The sequence below is a fragment of the Dermacentor albipictus genome, chromosome 3 (genome assembly GCF_038994185.2).
Source record: "Dermacentor albipictus isolate Rhodes 1998 colony chromosome 3, USDA_Dalb.pri_finalv2, whole genome shotgun sequence".
Lineage (NCBI taxonomy): Eukaryota > Metazoa > Arthropoda > Arachnida > Ixodida > Ixodidae > Dermacentor > Dermacentor albipictus.
In genome coordinates this window covers 186,416,371-186,434,382 of record NC_091823.1, presented here as the reverse complement: position 1 = coordinate 186,434,382, position 18,012 = coordinate 186,416,371, and the positions used below count along the sequence as shown (strand labels likewise).

The window sequence follows — 18,012 nt, the reverse complement described above, 5'->3', positions numbered from 1 at the left end:
GACTGTCGGCGCTTACACACGCGTGCACGCAGTGGGAGGACCGTTGCGATTCCTTGTGGCTACGTGTGTACTGTAGTATTGAATCACTGTGTAATATCGGCGAGTACGAATAACGTTGCCGTTACGAAGCTACAGAAGCTTCGAACGAACTGTGCTGCATCCACGAAACAGCACGACATGTCGCATAATTTGGACTGTCGGTTTCGAAGAGTCGTGGTAGCACAGCGCCGACTGCATATTGGGTCACTGTGTAATATCGGCGAGTAGGAATAACGTTGCCGTTACGAAGCTACAGAAGCTTCGAACGGACTGTGCTGCATCCACGAAACAGCACGACATGTCACCTTATTTGGACTGTCGGTTTCGAAGAGTCGTGGTAGCACAGCGCCGACTGCATATGGTGCCGACACGGATCATGCATATTGCAGGGTGTGTCGTATGTCGCGATTCTTTAAGTTGTGTGTACGCCTTCTGGCAAAGTCGGATGCCTGTTTGGTTTTGGACACCACGTCAACACACTGCTGTCGAGCTCGAAAACGCAGAAGTGGTGCGCGTCGGCATTGACGTCGATGTAGGGTGCATACACATTTCCAAATCGCTGTGCAAAGTAAGGGCGCCTTTTGTCGATGAGCAAAGTGCATTCAGACATTTCGCGTCGCCTTACGCACGCAGAAGCCTAGTAACGAAAGCCTGGACGTGAAACGTGAATCTAACAGGAAGGCCTGTTCCCGCCTGAAGGCAATGTCAGCAAGTGTCCGTGACGAGTGTCAAGTGACTCACACGAGGCTGGGCGTTGAAAAGTGTCTCTCGAGTGCCGCTGCTTCAGTCTGGCCAGGGCCCAACCCGCTATCATGAACCATTTGAAATGCCCAGTGTATTAGTTGCTATAGATTGTGGTGCAGTGAGACAGCCATTCCATAGCAGCCATGAAAATTACCTGTGGAAGTAATAGTAATGCGATGGGCTTTCGTGGTGATTGTCATTATGTATCACATGCATCGGAGTGCGATCATTCACACCCTGTGCTCGTGTTTAGATAAATGCTTTATCTTCTGAAGATACAGTACAGCACCTGGATCTTGAGTGGATCTTTCACTGTACAGGCTATACCAAAACCTCTCTACCTTTGTGTGCTTCATTTTTGCCAACTGTCTTTGCTCCACAAAGAAGGCCAAGTTTCTTTCACTTAGTTTCACTCACTAAGGGAACAGGCTTGTGCGACTTGCAATCAACAGGGGTCAAACACATGTGGTAGAGTTCTGCCAAACTGAGAGCCCGCATATGCTCCATTCACATCAGTAAATTCAACAAACAAGAGCAACAGCACTGAAAAACGTAACAGGAGCTGCACAAGACCACACTACCAACCATAAACGCGCTCCAAGGCATAAAGAAACGAGCGCTCCAGCGTTACGCCCAAGTGTGGCTCGAGATCGCAAGCTCGAACACCATCCAGTTCTTCCAGCGCAACTAACTAGAACAACATTCTATCAAACAACACAGTAAGAAACCGTAAAATTATGTTTTGGCTAAGCTGAAGCAGCTCCAGCAGCGCGCGCAAAACTATAAACCGGAACACGCCATACTTGTTTAAACAACGTCATCATAACTGTGACGTCACTTCCGTGCGTGGCAGCAGCGTTTTGGTATGGCATTTCGCTTCTACCACGCGCGTGTCACCAGTTTACGCCATTTTTGTACGCTGTAGACACTAGCGCCACATTTCCCTCTATTTAGAAACTGTATGGTCATATGAACGTTCTAGGATTTAAAATATTTTATGTTTAAAATAATAACGAGCATATTACCTGTCCCAAAAGCTTAACTAGCAAAGTAAGGATGTGTTTTTTTCTGTTTGTTTGTTTCTTCATTTGTCGTCCCACATCTGAACGCGGCTAGCTCGACACGACGTTCGTGGCAGCGCCATTTTTTTTTTATTCGGGCGATATTAAAGGATAGCTTCCAAGCTGAAGTTTTAAGCTCGCGGACTTTCGTTCTTGGCATCTCAGAGGTGCTAAGGTGAAGCCTCTTCAGAAGAAAGAACGTCGGCGTGCGGTGACTGCACATTCAGCGAGCTCCGACTTCTGAACGTTTCTGAAGGTGAGGCCTACTTGACTGCGCTCTACTGAGGTGCGAACATCCGTCAACCGTCTCGATGGGCTCTGTGCCCAACGTCATGTCGGGAGCCGCTCCTTACGTCTGCTGCTTGCCTACGCGCCGTGTTCTGAGGGCGGCGAGTTAGGTTACAGCCAAAGAGGCATTGCTACAGCGCGGCGTGTTAGGCTTCGCGACTTTCTTGTTGCCATGTTTGTGGCATTGGTCTCGGCATAGCCTCCTAGATAGGTTCTAGGTGTCGGTGTCCGCTCGCCATCATTGCTTTCTTCTGGAACTCTACACGCATGTGCTGGTTGCATGGGCATCTCGTCAGTGTGCACAGGTGTCGCAGATGCGGCGATTCAGTGGAAATCCCGATTGGGCGGAGAACCGAGCTGCATTGCTGTCGTTTGTCGGTTGTAGGTGACACGCGAGCGAGTGACGCAGAGCCAGCGGCATGTAGTGCGGTGGTTGCGCTTCAGAGATCGTTAAGATATGCCATCATCTTTCAGGATAAAATGAAAATTGGGTCTGAAAGCTAAAAATTATGATTAAGAGTCTTAGATGGGCTAGTTGGTTGATGGTTTCATGGAACATGGTCGTAACGGCTAGTTTTGAGGACGGGACACGGAAAGAGTTCACAGAGCGACTGTTCTCTGCATTCTTTCTGTGTCCCGAGCTCTAAATGCGCCGTTATAACCGTGGTCCTACATATTCCGCTCATTCTGTGGCTAAACGGAGACGTCAGGCCATTTCTTGTCTCGCAGGCGTTTTGCTGTAATATGCGTACTACAGTGTGCACCCCTGCTGGAAAGGGCTGGGTGCACGATGCACAGGTGCACCTAAAGAGTGGCAATTCTCGCATTGGCGAAACAATTTTTTTTTTTTAGCATGTGTTAGCATAGAGATTAGGGGGCAAGGTTCTGACTGGTGTTGTATAAGTCACGGGCCTCCTCTTTTCGTCGCGACGATAGGTTGGATTTTTTGCAAGCACTGCTCCAGGAGGGCACATGTAACCGCTGAACGGATGCCTCGCGGGTGCAACTGAGGTTAATAAACCAGGCGGCGCAGGATTTTCAGGGCATCCATCACCTTAGAAACGCACCTTAGAGACTCGGAAGAGCCGCCAGTTATTGAGAATTATGTATGGGAAGGCTGCAACAGAACTAAGTCTGAAAGAAAGGGAGGGGGAGTCGGAATGCTCATCCATCAGGGAGCCAAATGGAAAAGAGTAAATTCACAATGTCAAGAGCATCTTTGGTTATCAGGTACAATGAGTGGGAAAGAAACTTGGCTGGTAGTTACGTAATTGTGGACCGGAAAAAATTGCACAGAGAAGAATAAAGAGTTAGTGGAATGCATAAGCGCTGATATTAAGGGTTTCGGGAATGGTGCTGAGATTGTCTTATTAGGTGACATGAATGCCCACATACAGGATTTAGATGGCTATAGTATACAGACAATAACGGGAAGTCAATGCTAGACGTTTGCGAGCAACATAACCTCGTGATTGTGAATACAGGGCCTAAGTGTGAAGGACAGATCACGGGGCAAGTGGGAAACCGGCAATCGACCATTGATTACTGTCTGATGACAGAAGGAATTCATGGTAAGTTGAGAGAAATGGTCATCAATGAGGAAGGGTTTAGCAGCATAGGGAGTGACCATAAACGCATCATTTTGAAAATGGGATATGTAGCTGGGAAAGAGAGCAAGGAAAGCACAATGGCCAGTCCAAATTTGAACGCTGAACAAATAGCAAATATAGTCACTAAAGTTGAAGAAGAACTTGGCAAGTGGCCAAGTAAGGAGTGGGAATATGGTGAGCTTCTAAGTGTAATAACGACAGAAATGTGGAAAGAGAAACAACATGTTCGTTGGAAAGGAAAAAAGAAACGGAAAAGCTGGTGGAACAAGGAGATACGAGAAGCGATCGCCGAACCACAGAAAGCATCTCGAGAGCAGAGGCAGGCAAAGAAGGCGCAGTTGCCACAGGATGAAGTAACCGGTAAATGGGAAATATACCGGGAGAAAAAGTCTATGGTTCAAATACTGGTGCAAGCAAAATTAAAAGGTGAAAGTGAACGTTGGTTGTCAGAAATACGTAAGAAAAAGAAGGCCACACCTAGAATATTTTGGAATCACAAAATTATTAGACAGGAAGTCAACAACAATACAACAACATATCCTAGACGAAGATGAAAATGGACTGGAAGGAGAAGCGGCAATAAATTACATCCAAAAAGTAACAGCGGAATCTTTCCAAGGCAAGGACGTGGTTGTATTTGAAGAAAAAAAGAGAATGAAAGAGACCCAAGGGAAAAAGGAGCTGGTGCTGACAAATTTAAACTGGAAGAAAGCGGAAGAGAAAATTCCTAAGCACACAGCCACAGGGCTAGACGAGGTTCCCGTTAGGCTGATAAATGAACTGGGACCAAAAAGTAAGGAAGCTCTGGTGAAAGCAGTGGAATAGACAAATACCAGACAGTTGGCGACAAAGTAGCATGAATTTAATTTATAAAGGTAAGTGGGAGAAAGACAGACTTACCTCGTATAGACCATTGACCATTACATCGGTAATACACAGGCTAGCAATGCAGGCAATCAAATTAAAGCTACAAGCATGGGCAGAGAATAATGGCATTTTGGGAGAGCTTCAGAATGGCTTTAGAATAGGTAGGCGTTCGAATGATAACTAGGGTGGTAGGGTTGGATGAGGTTTTAAATTTAGTGTTAGAAAATCAGGTGTTATGGTATTCAATGAAAACAGTGAACAGACAGTGGAGATACAGGGCCAAGAAATACCTCGGGTATATGGATAAACGAAGGCAATGGATATATGGAAACAGGAAAAAACCATAACAGTCAAGGGGAAGAGAAATGCAGCCATAATGAAGCACAGAGCGCTATGGGGATACAATAGGTACGAGGTCCTCCGAGGTATGTGGAAAGGGGTAATGGTTCCAGGACTTACTTTTGGAAATGCGGTTGTTTGTTTTAAATCAGGGGTGCAATCGGGACTCGACGGGAACCAAAGGTAAGTGGGTCGCCTCGCATCGGGCGCTCACGGAAAGACTACAAATGAAGCTGTGCAGGGGGATATGGGCTGGACTAATTTTGAAGTGAGGGAAGCTCGCAGTAAAATTGAGTATGAAGAACGGCTGAGGAATATGGAAGAAAGTAAATGGGCTGGGAGAGTGTTCAGGTATCTGTACAGGCAAAACATTGATTCACAGTGGAGGAAAAGAACTAGGAAGCTTACCAGCAAGTATGCGGCCTGTGCGGTGGGCAACACAGCAACAAAGAAGGTCAAGCGGAAAGTCAGAGAGGCTGAATTAATCTCATGGGTGGTGGCAATGGAAAAGAAACCTGCCATGAGTAACTACTTAAGAGGAAAAAACGAAATCAGGAAAGAAACCATTTATGAAAACTCAAAGGGAAGCTCATTACTTTTCGAAGTGAGATCGGGATGCCTTAGAACACGCACCTATAAAGCGAGATAAAAGACGGAAGAAGCATGTGCTTTCTGCGGTAAAGCTAGGGAAACGACAGAGCATATTAGAATGTGAAGACGTTTACCCAGCGGTCGATTTAGGCACCACTGGCCTCCTTGAAGCCCTTGGGATCAGCGGGAGCAGTGGTAAAGCAAACAGGTTCGCAATAGAAATTAGTAAGAGGCGATTGGAGGATTGGTGGAAGAAAAGTAGGGAAACGACAAAAGACAGTCGTACAAAAGCACAGTTCGCAATAGGGGATCAGAAAATTAGGCAGCATAGTAGCAAGAGCTTGGTGGCGCAACCCACCACCCGGTTCCAAAGGGGGACGCTCATAACATCCATCCATCCATCCATCTATCCATCCAAGGTGTGGGGGATCAAGGCTGGAAGGAGGGCGGCACGTGGGTTGGGGCCGCGGAGGCCGAAGTGTGCCAGGGGGTGTCCGCATAAAAAATCGCCGATCTTATACAACCCTGGCATGCGCAAGCCTCGCCGAGCACCAACCGGACCAGTCCGAGTTGTAGCTTTCGCGTCCCCGTTGCCGCTTTGGTTTCCTGGAGATGCCGCAAATAATGCGAAATAATGACACGTTACAATTAGTAAAAAAGACACGATTGAATAAATATATATGTAACTATGTCCAGCTGCCTACTTAATTGCGACGCTAAATTCAGCACTACCGCGCCCCGTGACTTCTGCAACACCAGTCAGAACTTTGACGATTAGGGTTGGTGCAAGGTTAGATTAGCGTTAAGCGAAGTGTGTAAAAGTATGTCGGATGCACTTGCTCTGCTTCTGTTTCGCTAGCTCCACGGTTCCCATCTACCAATTTTTGCACGTTTCTGCAGAAGGACGTCTATTTAACTCAAAGGGGAGCATTAAATAAATGCTTTTGGAAAGTCGCGGAGAGCAGCATACGAAAAGCGTGGCACAAGCGAAAAGACTACTGGAAATCCTGCTTCGCAATATTGGCCTAGATTTAGCTCTGCTTGTGAGGCTCTTTTAGGGCGTCTGTTATTGTGTTCAGCTACAGAAATGTTTGCTTGGCAGACCAAAATTACCTCATTGAATCTAATCGATTACCATAGTAGACTGACCGCCCCCCTTCCCTACCATAGTTTTATTTATTTATGTACCTGTTACTAGTTTTTTTATTCGCTGTTTTCGTGATTGCTTTCTTCCTCTCACAAAAAAAAAATTTAGTTTCTACATGTTCAAATGGTTAATTCCCTTAGTTTTATACGCACAATATAACCACCCAATTAATGCCCTATCCTCCACTGTGGGTATGTGCCATAACCACTCGGGTCAACAACAATTTCATTTTCCTTGTAAAACCTAGTTGAATAAGGTGGTTAATACGGTTCAACTATTGAAACAGAAGGTCTATGTTTACACGTTGAAAAGTGTTGAAATGAGGGTGTCTGTGAGCAGTAAACTAATACTGTAAGATGCAAAACCAAAACTGTTTGGCAGCTCTGTTGGAATATTATTGAACTGTGCAAGAGACCAGCATCAGGCTGCAATGCATGCTTAAATAAAAAAGACCTTTATTACAAACTTTTTTCGGACTGCCCATATCAAACTATACTGTGTCTCATCAACCAATCTAGTACATGCCCAGCTGCAGCAATCCTTCAGGCAAAATTGTCAAGTGGGGAGTACTGCAAGAATGTGACTATTGCGAATTGGAAAATGGACCGACACCATCATGCCTGTGCCAGCTCTGTGTTCCTGAATGCCACGCACTACATTGTGTATTATTAGTATAGAAATTATTACTACCGCAAGAATGTCACTTGTTTCCATTCGAGAAGTGGCAGCTGGCTAACTGGTGCCATAAAGTGGCTGAATCTAGATGGCTCACTGTGGCAACCAAGTGCATTCCTGCGGGGAGGGTGCAGTACTAATGCAGCGACTGGTGCAACAAAGTATGTTGCTCATGTGATGCCTGAGGCTGACTCTGTGCTTTAAAAAATTCTTGAAGCCCAGTCACAGCAGTAACATGGAGACTCACTGATCCACTGCCCACAAACCTGATACAAGTGTGCTCAAATGGAAGCCAAAAGAGCACTGCGCTGTCTGCTTCCATGGCCATGGAAGGCACGAACTGGGCTATAGTAGGATACAACTTAAAAAACTGCAGTTGGCAACCGAGGCACACAGACCGCCTGGGGTTGTGTTACTCTGCCAGCCAATTACCGGACAAAGCAAAATCGTCGTCGTGCGACCCTTTCAAAATGGCGTTGTACTTGATGCCTCTGAAGTGTCTGCTGTTCTCTGGTCTTTTCGTCAGCGGAAGTGATGAGGTGTGCAACAGACGTGGACAAAGTGTGTGGAGTCTGAGCATTTTACTCTTCAAAAGTCCGCGGTACAGTTCATTTTACTGCTGAGCCCGTTTAACTCGTGGAATTTCACTGTCAGCTGAAGTGAAACTTGACAATAAATAGTTGCAGCGAAGCGAGCGTTTTATTTCAGTTCGATAAAGAATTAGGCTTTCACCATTCCACTATAATAGACGAGTGAAAACATATAAGACTACCCTCTTGTAATTTTATTTTTGTGGTTACCGCCTTATTTAGGTAACAGGGAAAGTTTGGAGTACAAACTATTTGCAGCCTCGCAGACTGGCGGGTGGTTATGAGGGCATGAGCAAGGCTTTACTGCAGACAATATCCAGCTATATAGTTGGTCATTCATACCAACTTGCCCATCTGCTTTTCTGCAAGAACTTCGTCAGTTTGCTTCAAGATCTGTTCATTATGAACCATTTGCATTCAATTTTTTGCTTGCGAGTGTAGTGCTATTATAGCAGTATAGGAGTTGAGTGAGCACCAAAGTGACACCTTATATCAATGCCCTTCATTTGCGCAAGCATGGCTCAAGACCTTTTATGATGCTGTGTATGTGCCGCATTCTATTTTTTAATTGTTGTTTGCACGGCCAAAGCGTAATCTTTCCTATGTTAATAAAACGGAAGTGCCAATTAATTGATTAACTAATGTATTGCAGTGGTTTCACCTGTGCAGACCACTCCTGCTACTGGTTAAAAAGTGAATGTATGCATGTTTTTTGGTACATTCAGTTCAAAATTGAGCACTTTGAACACATTCGGCTTTTAGAGCGCTGTGTTCCAGCACAGAGCGCAAGGAGATCTGGTGGATTTCTGGTTTCATGGTTTCTGCCCATTGTTGTGGGGCATCTGCTGTATTCCTCGATGCATGCACAACTCGGTTGTTTGCAACACAAGTGCAGACTTGTTTCCTGTGAAGGCTCTGGCAAGCAACTGCTGTTTGGCTTGGTCATGTTCTGTCTGGCTCTGATAGAGAGCATTGCAATGCAAGTTGGAGCGTGGCAGAAACCATTAAAATATACAGTTTGAATGACCCGACTCGCCACAAAACACAGCACTTTTCTCTGGCAACTGCATTTTTGATGGCCAGGAAGAAATTGTGAATTTCTCCCATGGCAACACATGCAATGAGCTCCAACGGTGTCACCAGTGGCTTTGGCATTCCACGCGACTCCTATGTAAGTGCCTGGCTTCATAGATGGCACGCTAAGATTGAGCATGATCTTCACAAATCCTTCTCTTCTTTTTTATGTCCGGCCAGGATGTGCCAGATCCACAGTCGGTGTTGGAAAGGCCATATGGGCGTTGGTTATAGAGCATCGCAAACAGTGCAGTCCGTGCCACATCAAAGAAATGAAATGGAAGTCTTTCTCATCATTTTAACATGATGTAAAACTGCTATGCAACTGTGAAACAAAATACAGATTGCATATGCTCAAACTCGCCAGCACACAAATTTATTGATGCGATGACAGGGAACGCTTTTCACACAACTCTCACTCCCAATGGCCCAAATACTTTTTCAGGCCTACGGAGGGAGTGCAGGGAGGGAGTGCTCACATGTTCGCAAATTGTCAGTTGTGCACATTCTGCAGAAATTTTCATAACTAATGTTTATCGGAGACATTTTCAGGAAAAAAATTTGATTGTGGTGTTTGACATGCCAAATTACAATCTGATTATAGAGGGGGCTCCCTATTTCGACCACCTGGGGTTCATTAAGAGGAAGCGTTAGCTCGCGTCCAACTCTGATGCGGCCTATTCATACACACGTAAAATGCAGAAATGCTTTTCTGAGCCAATGGGCTGATTTTCATGAAATTTGTTCCATTTGATTGAGAGTTAAATTCTAGTGACTGTTGGAAGCGGAAATTCAATTTAGGGCCTGAATTTTTTTAATGGAATATTCGAAAATTGGGAAGTTCGAAAGAAAGAGAAGCATGAAGTGTACACATTCGTAGCTCGGCACCCAGAACAGGTATCGCAGTTCTGTAACCTACATCCATTAGAGCATTGAAAGCAGAGAAATTCGCTATGTTGATTTAAGTCTTCTGTGAATTTGTTGCATTGTTTATTTTTTATTTATTTAGATAATACTGTAGGCCTTGTAGTGGCCCTTGCAAGAGGGGCAGAAGTACAGGAAAAAACAAGGAAATGCAAGAGTACGTGAGTAGCAAAACAGAAATAACAAGAATTACTTACATTGGAATGATAGCAGGAAAATAAAAAAAATAACAATCTCAGAAACACTGCAACAAAACACTTACATTGGAATGATAGCAGGAAAATAAAAGAAATAACAATCTCAGAAAACATTTTTCAACTGTCACATGTTCAGCTGTCAACGCAGTCAATACTTTCAGTGTTGATAAGAAGTGATATGGGCAAGTTATTCCATTCAGTTATTGCGCGAGGAAACAAAGAATATTTAAAAGTGTTGGTCCTGGCAAAATACGGAGTCAAGGACTTGGCATGCCGGTGTCTTGTTAATTGCTCTGTTAGTGGTTGTATGTATTGCTGTGGATTAAGAGATTGCTGAACCTACAGAGGAACTTAATCCTTTGAATTTTCCTTCGCAAGTTTAGTGTTTGTATATTATTCATTTTCATTAAGTTTGAGGGAGAGTCAGTTGGACGGTATTTAGAAAATATAAAGCGTACAGCTTTTCGCATAATTTTTTCTAATGCATCAATGTTACGTTTTGCGTATGGGTCCCAAACAATGGCCGCAAATTCTAGTGTAGGTCTTATAATACAGTTGTAATCCAACAGCTTGGTTTCCGGAGGTGCCATTTTTAATTTATGCCTGAGCAGACCAAGTTTTCTTGAAGCCGAAGCACATGTAGTAAAGATATATTTGTTTCAGGAAAGATCATGCGTTATGATAACCCCCACGTGCCTATACTCCTCGACTTCGGATAAGGGTTGAGATGCAAGATCATAAGTAAACAGTAAAGGGTGCTTTTTTTTTTTAGTAATTCTCATAGAAACTGTTTTATTAATGTTGAGCTCCATGTTCCACTGCTGGCACCAGGAATGAATGCTCTGAAGGGTAGAATTTAAGAGGATTTGATTTTCGTGGCATTTAATTTCATTAAATAATAGACAATCATCAGCAAACAGTCGTAATTGAACGGGGTTAGCGATTACTTCTACAATATCATTAATATATGTTAAAAATAACAAGGGGCCAAGCATGCTGCTTTGAGGAACACCGGAAGTAACTGGTACTTCATCTGAAGGGCATTTACTTATGCTGACGAATTGTGTACACTTAGTTGAGTATGCAGAGATCCAGCTAATTAACTATGGTGGCAGCTTTATGATTTCGAGCTTCTCAATTAGTTTATCGTGACAAACAAGATCAAATGTTTTTCTGTAATCCAGGAATATAACATCAATCTGACCAGGTTTATCAATAATGCTAGCAAAGCTGTGGATGACTGAAGCCGACTGAGTGGCAGTGGAAAACCCCTTCCTAAAGCCATGCTGTACCGGTGTGAGGATGCTATTGTCGCTTGAGAATTCTTTTATCTGGTTAGCTATAATATGTTCGGCAAGATGAATATGTTCGGCAAGATGAAGTAAGGGAAATCGTTCGATAGTTCGTTATTAATGTCGCTTCGCCTTTCTTAAGCACCGGCACAACCCGAGTCGATCGCCAATCATTGGGAAGGGTGGAGGAAGATACACTAAAAATGCGCACCAGAAAACTTGCAATCATCTCTGCATAGCAGCGTAAAAAGGCATTTGGGATGTTATCCGGTCCTGGTGGTGATTTCGTTTTTAAATTTAGCAGCATAGAAACCACACCAATCGTCTATATAACAGCAAGGTCAACATGGGGCTGAAGGGTACATGGTTCGAGACACTTGAAAATACGCTGTGAAAAAATTAACATGTTCCACTATACATCGCTTCTCAGTAACAGTTTCACCGTTGTGAACAATGCAATCAATGGGTCTCTTCGGGTTAGCTAAATGGTTCCAGAATTTTTCTGGTGCACTGCGCATAAAGCTAGGCAGGGTATGTTGAAAATACTGTTGCTTAGCCTTGAATACAGCCTGATTCAAGGCCTCTTGAAGGTTTGGGTTTCAGTGCAGAGGGCATGCCGTTGCTTTAGCCTTGTTAGTTTTCGTTTGAGTTGCAGTACGTTTCGTGTAATCCATGGATAACGTTTGGACTTCTTTTTAACACATTTCTTTGAACTTATTCCACAGCACCACGACGTCATTCCCATCAAATTCGCTCAACTTGTGATCTAAGTAGTCCAAAACACTTTCATCTCTGGCATGGGAAAAGTCCTTCACAATCACTCTTTTCTCAAGGGCAGTATCGCAACGTTCCATAGGACATAAAAAGTAGACAAGTTCGTGATACGAAATACCTTTTTCTACAGAGGTGACAAAATTTTCAATAGAACGACTAATAAAAATAAGATCAAGCATAGTTTCACTATCTCCTTGTAAGCGCCTCGGCTGTGTCACAATTTGTTGCAAGTTATTAGTTAGCATAATATCAACAGTAATCGACATTCTGATCGTAACTGTAAGCAGCTTAATCCCAGTTAACACCAGGCAGATTGAAGTCACCAACGAGAAGTATTTTATCCTGAAAAAAAAAAAGCCGACATATGCTCATAAAGGTCATTTAGGAACTGGGTAAGTGGCTCAGGTATGTGATAAACAGCGAATAATAAACAGGATTGCCCCCAACAGCAAGGGTTTAGGCTGATACTTTCACGATTTTCAATCTGCCGAAGTAGAAAAGCAGGTATGCTATGTCTGACTAGTACAGCTACACTGCCTCCTCTGGAAGGCCTGTCATGTCGAAATACTTAGGAAGGTGGAGAAATACTTGTTCTATCAATGTCATCGCGCAGCCAAGTTTCGGTAACCACAACAACATGTGGATCGTAACTTAAAAGGGTAGCCTCAAGCTGGGCACTTTTGTTCACTACGCTGCGTGCATTTGTGTTAAAATCCGTAGGTTCTTAGTAGTCGAACTAATTCATTGAGGGTTGGATGACCTTTGATGAGTATTTAATTCTATTCTGGAGTTAGTGTTTTCGTCCCACATAAACAATTGTCCGTCCACTCATAGCTTATCATTGATAAAGTTTAGTTTCTTGCCTAGTTCTTTTTCGCTTTTCGCACTCTCCCACAAAAGTTTCCGCTTTCTGCGCGTGTCCAGAGAAAAATCACTTTGAACTGATATTTTCGATCCTATAAGCTCGTATGCGTTTTTCAATACTTGATAACTGGCCTATTTTTGCCAGGTTTGTCCAACCGATAAATTCTCCCTACCGATTTGCAGGTAACATTAAGTTTCTGTGAAAAGATGTGCCTCAAGACATTTTGCTTCAGATCATTAACAGTTTCGGCACTGCCTTCTTGTACCCCGAAAACAATCATATTTGACCGCCTGGTCTGGTCCTCTAGGTCAATGATTATTTTATGCAGAAGATTCACCGACTGTTCAAGGGTGCAGCGCAAGCACCTTGTTTATTGATTTCGTCGAAACATAACACCATATCTGACATTAACTTTTCCATCGTGCTTTGCTGAGTCCTAAGTGCCGTCACTTCAGCGGTTTGTGTTGCCCTTCCAACAGTTCTTTCAGAAGTTCTGCTGACTGTGGGCCAGGGTTCAATTCTACATTCCTGCAAAGAAGCTGGCATGCACAATACACATTGTGTGCTATGATAATGCACTGTTGTGGGCATGGCATGACCAATATACTGTGGCAATCACTTCTAAGCTTAGTAAAGTATGAACTAACCTGCGTGATACAGAACAAAGGCTTAGACATCATGCCGAAGCTCAGTCTGCCATGCCCACTGAACTTGCAAAGCTGCAGCTGTTTTTTTATAGTTGGGCATAATGACGTCACTTGGTGGACGAGGTGGCGCTGGGGGTGCGTCACAGATGATGTCCTCGAAAACGAGGCACTGCGTTGCTGGTCCCGCTGTTTACAAGCAAGATTCATCCGGCGGTATCTTGAAATGGCCAGACAATTGATAAAACAGTGTTGACGCTCCGGCTAAACTCAGCAGAAAAGCCTCCGCGATACAGAAGAAAAGCTTAAGCATCATGCCGAAGCTCGGTCCGCCATGCCCTCTGAACTCGCAGGGCTTTGCAAAAGCTCTACTTGCAAATTAGGGGTCTAGTTGAGAGCCACGGTTTACTTGTTTCCTACTTGGTCTACTAGTGGTCTACTTGAAAGCCATGTATCCATTTTATCTGCTTTAGATGTAATTAGGTTCAATTTACAGAATTGCAATATCCCTCTTCATTGCTGAGTTAGAGTTGTCAACATAAGTTCCATTTTCAAAATATTTGCGATCTTTGTCAATTTTTAATAAAAATTGGACAACTTAAATAAAAAATTTACGACCGACAGTATTAGATTTTAACGTTTTCTTTTAAATGCAACCAACTTCATCAAATTCAGTGCAATGGTTGCAGAGAAAAACAATTTTTTCTTTCCCACACATTTATATCGGAAGTCTCGAGCTAAAGCTTCCTCTTAAGGGGCCTCTCACTGGGCCCCGTAGCAAATTTTGGTTGTATGCTGGAAGTCATTACGTGTCCTCTAGGGAGCGTTCTGCCACAAAAGTTTTTCAATGAAAATCAGCTCTTTAATAGCAGAGATAGAAATATTTCAGTGCCGCGACCCCATGATTTCAGCAGGCAGGCTCCACTGCATAGCGAGACTCTCTTCGCCCACCCTGTCTAGCGTTCGCAAGTGAAATTTCTTCCTTGCGTTCTCCCATATCGGACCTTGAGGATCGCGTGACACATGTGTCACGGGCCCCGCCTTCATTTTTTTTTCTTTTTTTTTTTTCAGTGGTGAGTGTTTCCGCTGGTGGCGTTGCACGTTAGCTGTTATCATTTCGCGTGGCATACGATTTTGCATACTGTGTACAAGGAAACATGACTAGCGATATAATTCAGTGGTACACGAATACTGAGGCAGAACAAGTGATCACAGAGCATGATCATACGCTGGAACATGGTAGAAAATGGCATAGCTTAGGTACCTACGCATGTGACCACACGACCGTCTGAACAAGCAAGACGAACCGGAAGTACATCTCTCTCGCTTCAGTGCGAAGTAAGGCAAAAAAGCCTGCAGACATTGCATTCTTGTGTTTTATTATTTCTCTTAACTTCAGTTCGTCAATTCAAGCAACAGATCGCGCAGAAAACAGGTGTCTTGAATAATTCTCGAAGTTGTGTCACCACGCACGTCGCATGCGGACACGATTGCGTAGGCGCAGGGGTGCGACTACGTCCCCGTCCGGCTTGAAGCATGGCGGCCACGACGAAAAGGAAAAACAGCGTTCAATTTAAAATTTCAGATCTTTCCGCGGCGCGTAGGGATGTAATACTTTGCAGACACCATCGTTATTGCGCACTGTATGCCCTGCGCATGCCAGCTCAACATGGCCAGACATGGTGAGGGGCCCTTTAAGGTGATCTTAAATGTAAGCGCACAAGCATTTTTGCTTCTTGCTCCCATCAGAATGCTGTCACTGCTGGGAATATCTCGGCAGCAGATTGCCATAGCCATGGGGCTGTCCAATGTTTGAAAGGTAGTGCAGTACCAAGTTGCAGAAGCATGGCTACTGGAACTGAAGGTTTATTGTCGTGCGAGTACCATTTATGTCCATGTATACAGTGCATGTTTGGGTGACTAAAGATACATCAGAGGGGTTAGATCTTAACGCTATAAGTGCAAACAAGATGAAATAACAAAACTAGCAAAAACAAGACCTTATGATAGACTACTCTTCCCTTTAGGGCAGTGAGATGCGCAAGAACGTTCTTGTCTCACCGAAGGAGAACAGACCCCTCATCTTGTGAACCTTTATCGCTTCTAAGATTTCTTGGGTAACTTTTTTCTTTGCTCGCCACCTTGGTCACTGCTGAGTTCTTTGAAACAATGCCATTCTGATGCATCTGATGGTTTCCTGACAGAACCCACCGATGACTTGGCTTTGATACTGTTGCATTTGTGAGCTTCCATTATATTTCCGCTTCTCTAGTGCAGTAAGGATGATAAGGCCATACCCTCTTACGGTTCTGTTCACCACATCTCGTCAGCTGCAGTATGAACAAGTTTAATGGTTAGTCATTCATGTCTTGATGCAACGTATTTTCCCATGTCCTGCAATATGGAGGCTAACAGTATGTATGAAATGTCTGACATGTCTGACAAGTTTCTAGCCTGTGTTTTTAAAAGACTGTCCTGCTTACTGTTCCTTCCGATCATTGCTTTTAGCTAATGAGTAAATGTGAGGAGTGAACTTGTGGCAATATATAAGGGCTGAATTTACAATATTAGTTAAGCACATAGTTTGTCCTGATTGCTGAAATCAGTACCGCAGCTTATCGAGTGTTGTGCCTTTCTGCAGGCAGCAGCCATGCCTCGAAGACGCCACCGTTCCGAAAGCTGCGACTCGCACAGCTCATCAGACAGCAGCTACCAGCACAAGCGCAAGCGGCTTGCCAAGACGTGAGTTGCCCCCTCCCTTTCTGTTTTCGAAGCCTGGCTACTTGGATGGCCGCGTACTTGTGCTAGTGTGGCTCTGGATTGACATCATTCTCAAGATCCTTGAAGCATGTATCTGGCAACGGGTGTTTCGTCTGTCATTTAGTCTGTAGTATCAAATGCTATTTTTCCTTTTTTGTTGCGCAAGAACATTTTTAATTAATGAAGTACTTGTGCTGGGGTGCAGAGTTGGCACATCTATTGTAACGCTTTAATGTTCGCTTTTATTTTGGGAAAGTTCACTAAAATATGATCTGCATGTTAGAATTGAGTGTGAAAGCAAAACTGTGATTACTAGTGTCCAAATCTCTTGCATACATGTACAAGTTACTAAAAAAAAAACTAACAAGTTTCTGAGTAACTGGGGGAGGGGGGAGGCCTTAAAATGAGTAGAGTACAAATTTTGTTTTAAAAAGTACTTGAATAGAATACTTATTAAAAAAGAGATTAACTCATTACTTGCAAGTTTTATATGTCTATAGAACAATAATCCAATCTAACATTACAGAAATGGTATAATTGTCCTCAAAAATTATATTTTCTCCGAAATTTGAATCACAACTTGCTCCTGTTTGTTATGGGGTAGCTGTCACTGAAAAGTATTGGCAAAAGAAATGGGAGCTTGCTTTTATGGATGCACCAAAACGAGGCCTATTACAGCTGTGGTTTCACTGTTAAAAGTGCACTTTCAAAAATTTAATAGTGTCTAATGCACCTTCGTTAGGTTTGTGTAAATAAAGGTCACAGCACACAGTGAAAAGTTTCAGACGACATTCAACTCAACTTAATACTACATGGTCTTCGTGTCTAAATCTAAAATGTGTCTTGCGCAATATCATCATGTAACGAATATATTGTAAGCCAGTTATGACCATAGTCTAACATAATGCTTATAATGTAGATATTGTCGTGCGTGATGAAAGTTTATTATAATGAGGTTCGACTGTTGTTATTTCTGTGTGCTTTAGTCAAAGTTGCAAGATTGTGCCACCAGTGCTGCTGTGCAAGCATTTCTCCGCTGTAATATTCAATACATTTATGGGCAAGTGAAAACTCTGATATAATGGAATTGAAATGCATTATCCTGCAAATAATAGGCTATGCACCACCCATACGGCGAAGCACATTTGGAAGAACCTAATGCGCCACCGGACCCAGCGCGATGCAATGTGAGGAGTAAGCCAGTGAAAACCTATAACCTACCGAGTGCACCTTGTGTAAACCTTTTTACATACTTATTAATCAGCGCGAAAACAACCGAAGACAGACTTATAAGAACATAGGGCGAGCACTGGCTAACAACTGCAGTTTATTGAACAAGATGCTCGAAAAAAACACAAATAAGCCAACTACAGTGAAACCTCGTTAAGCCATAGTAGGCCGAAGCTCGGAAAAAGTACGTACTAAACAGTAGTACTGCTTAACCGAAATAGCATGAGATCGCCCTCTTACCTGTCAAAAACGGCACTCAGAGAGAGTGCGACGAAAAGGGGAAAAAACATGTACAGTAGAA

The 18,012-nt window shown here is 43.5% G+C and overlaps 1 protein-coding gene across 6 annotated transcripts in view; it reads left to right on the top strand.

Moving 5' to 3' along the window:
- Window positions 1-1,862: 1,862 nt before the first annotated feature.
- Doa (Darkener of apricot) overlaps window positions 1,863-18,012 on the top strand; it is a 116,183-nt gene continuing 100,033 nt past the window's right edge. For 2 of the 6 annotated variants that reach the window (XM_070536378.1, XM_070536372.1), the window contains exons 1-2: window positions 1,863-2,100; window positions 16,363-16,463. In XM_070536378.1, coding sequence (XP_070392479.1) covers window positions 16,372-16,463 — 92 coding nt within the window. In that variant the 5' untranslated portion in view covers window positions 1,863-2,100; window positions 16,363-16,371. The remainder of the gene's footprint in view (window positions 2,101-16,362; window positions 16,464-18,012) is intronic. The other 4 variants (XM_070536380.1, XM_070536373.1, XM_070536374.1 and 1 more) reach the window with 3 other exon arrangements.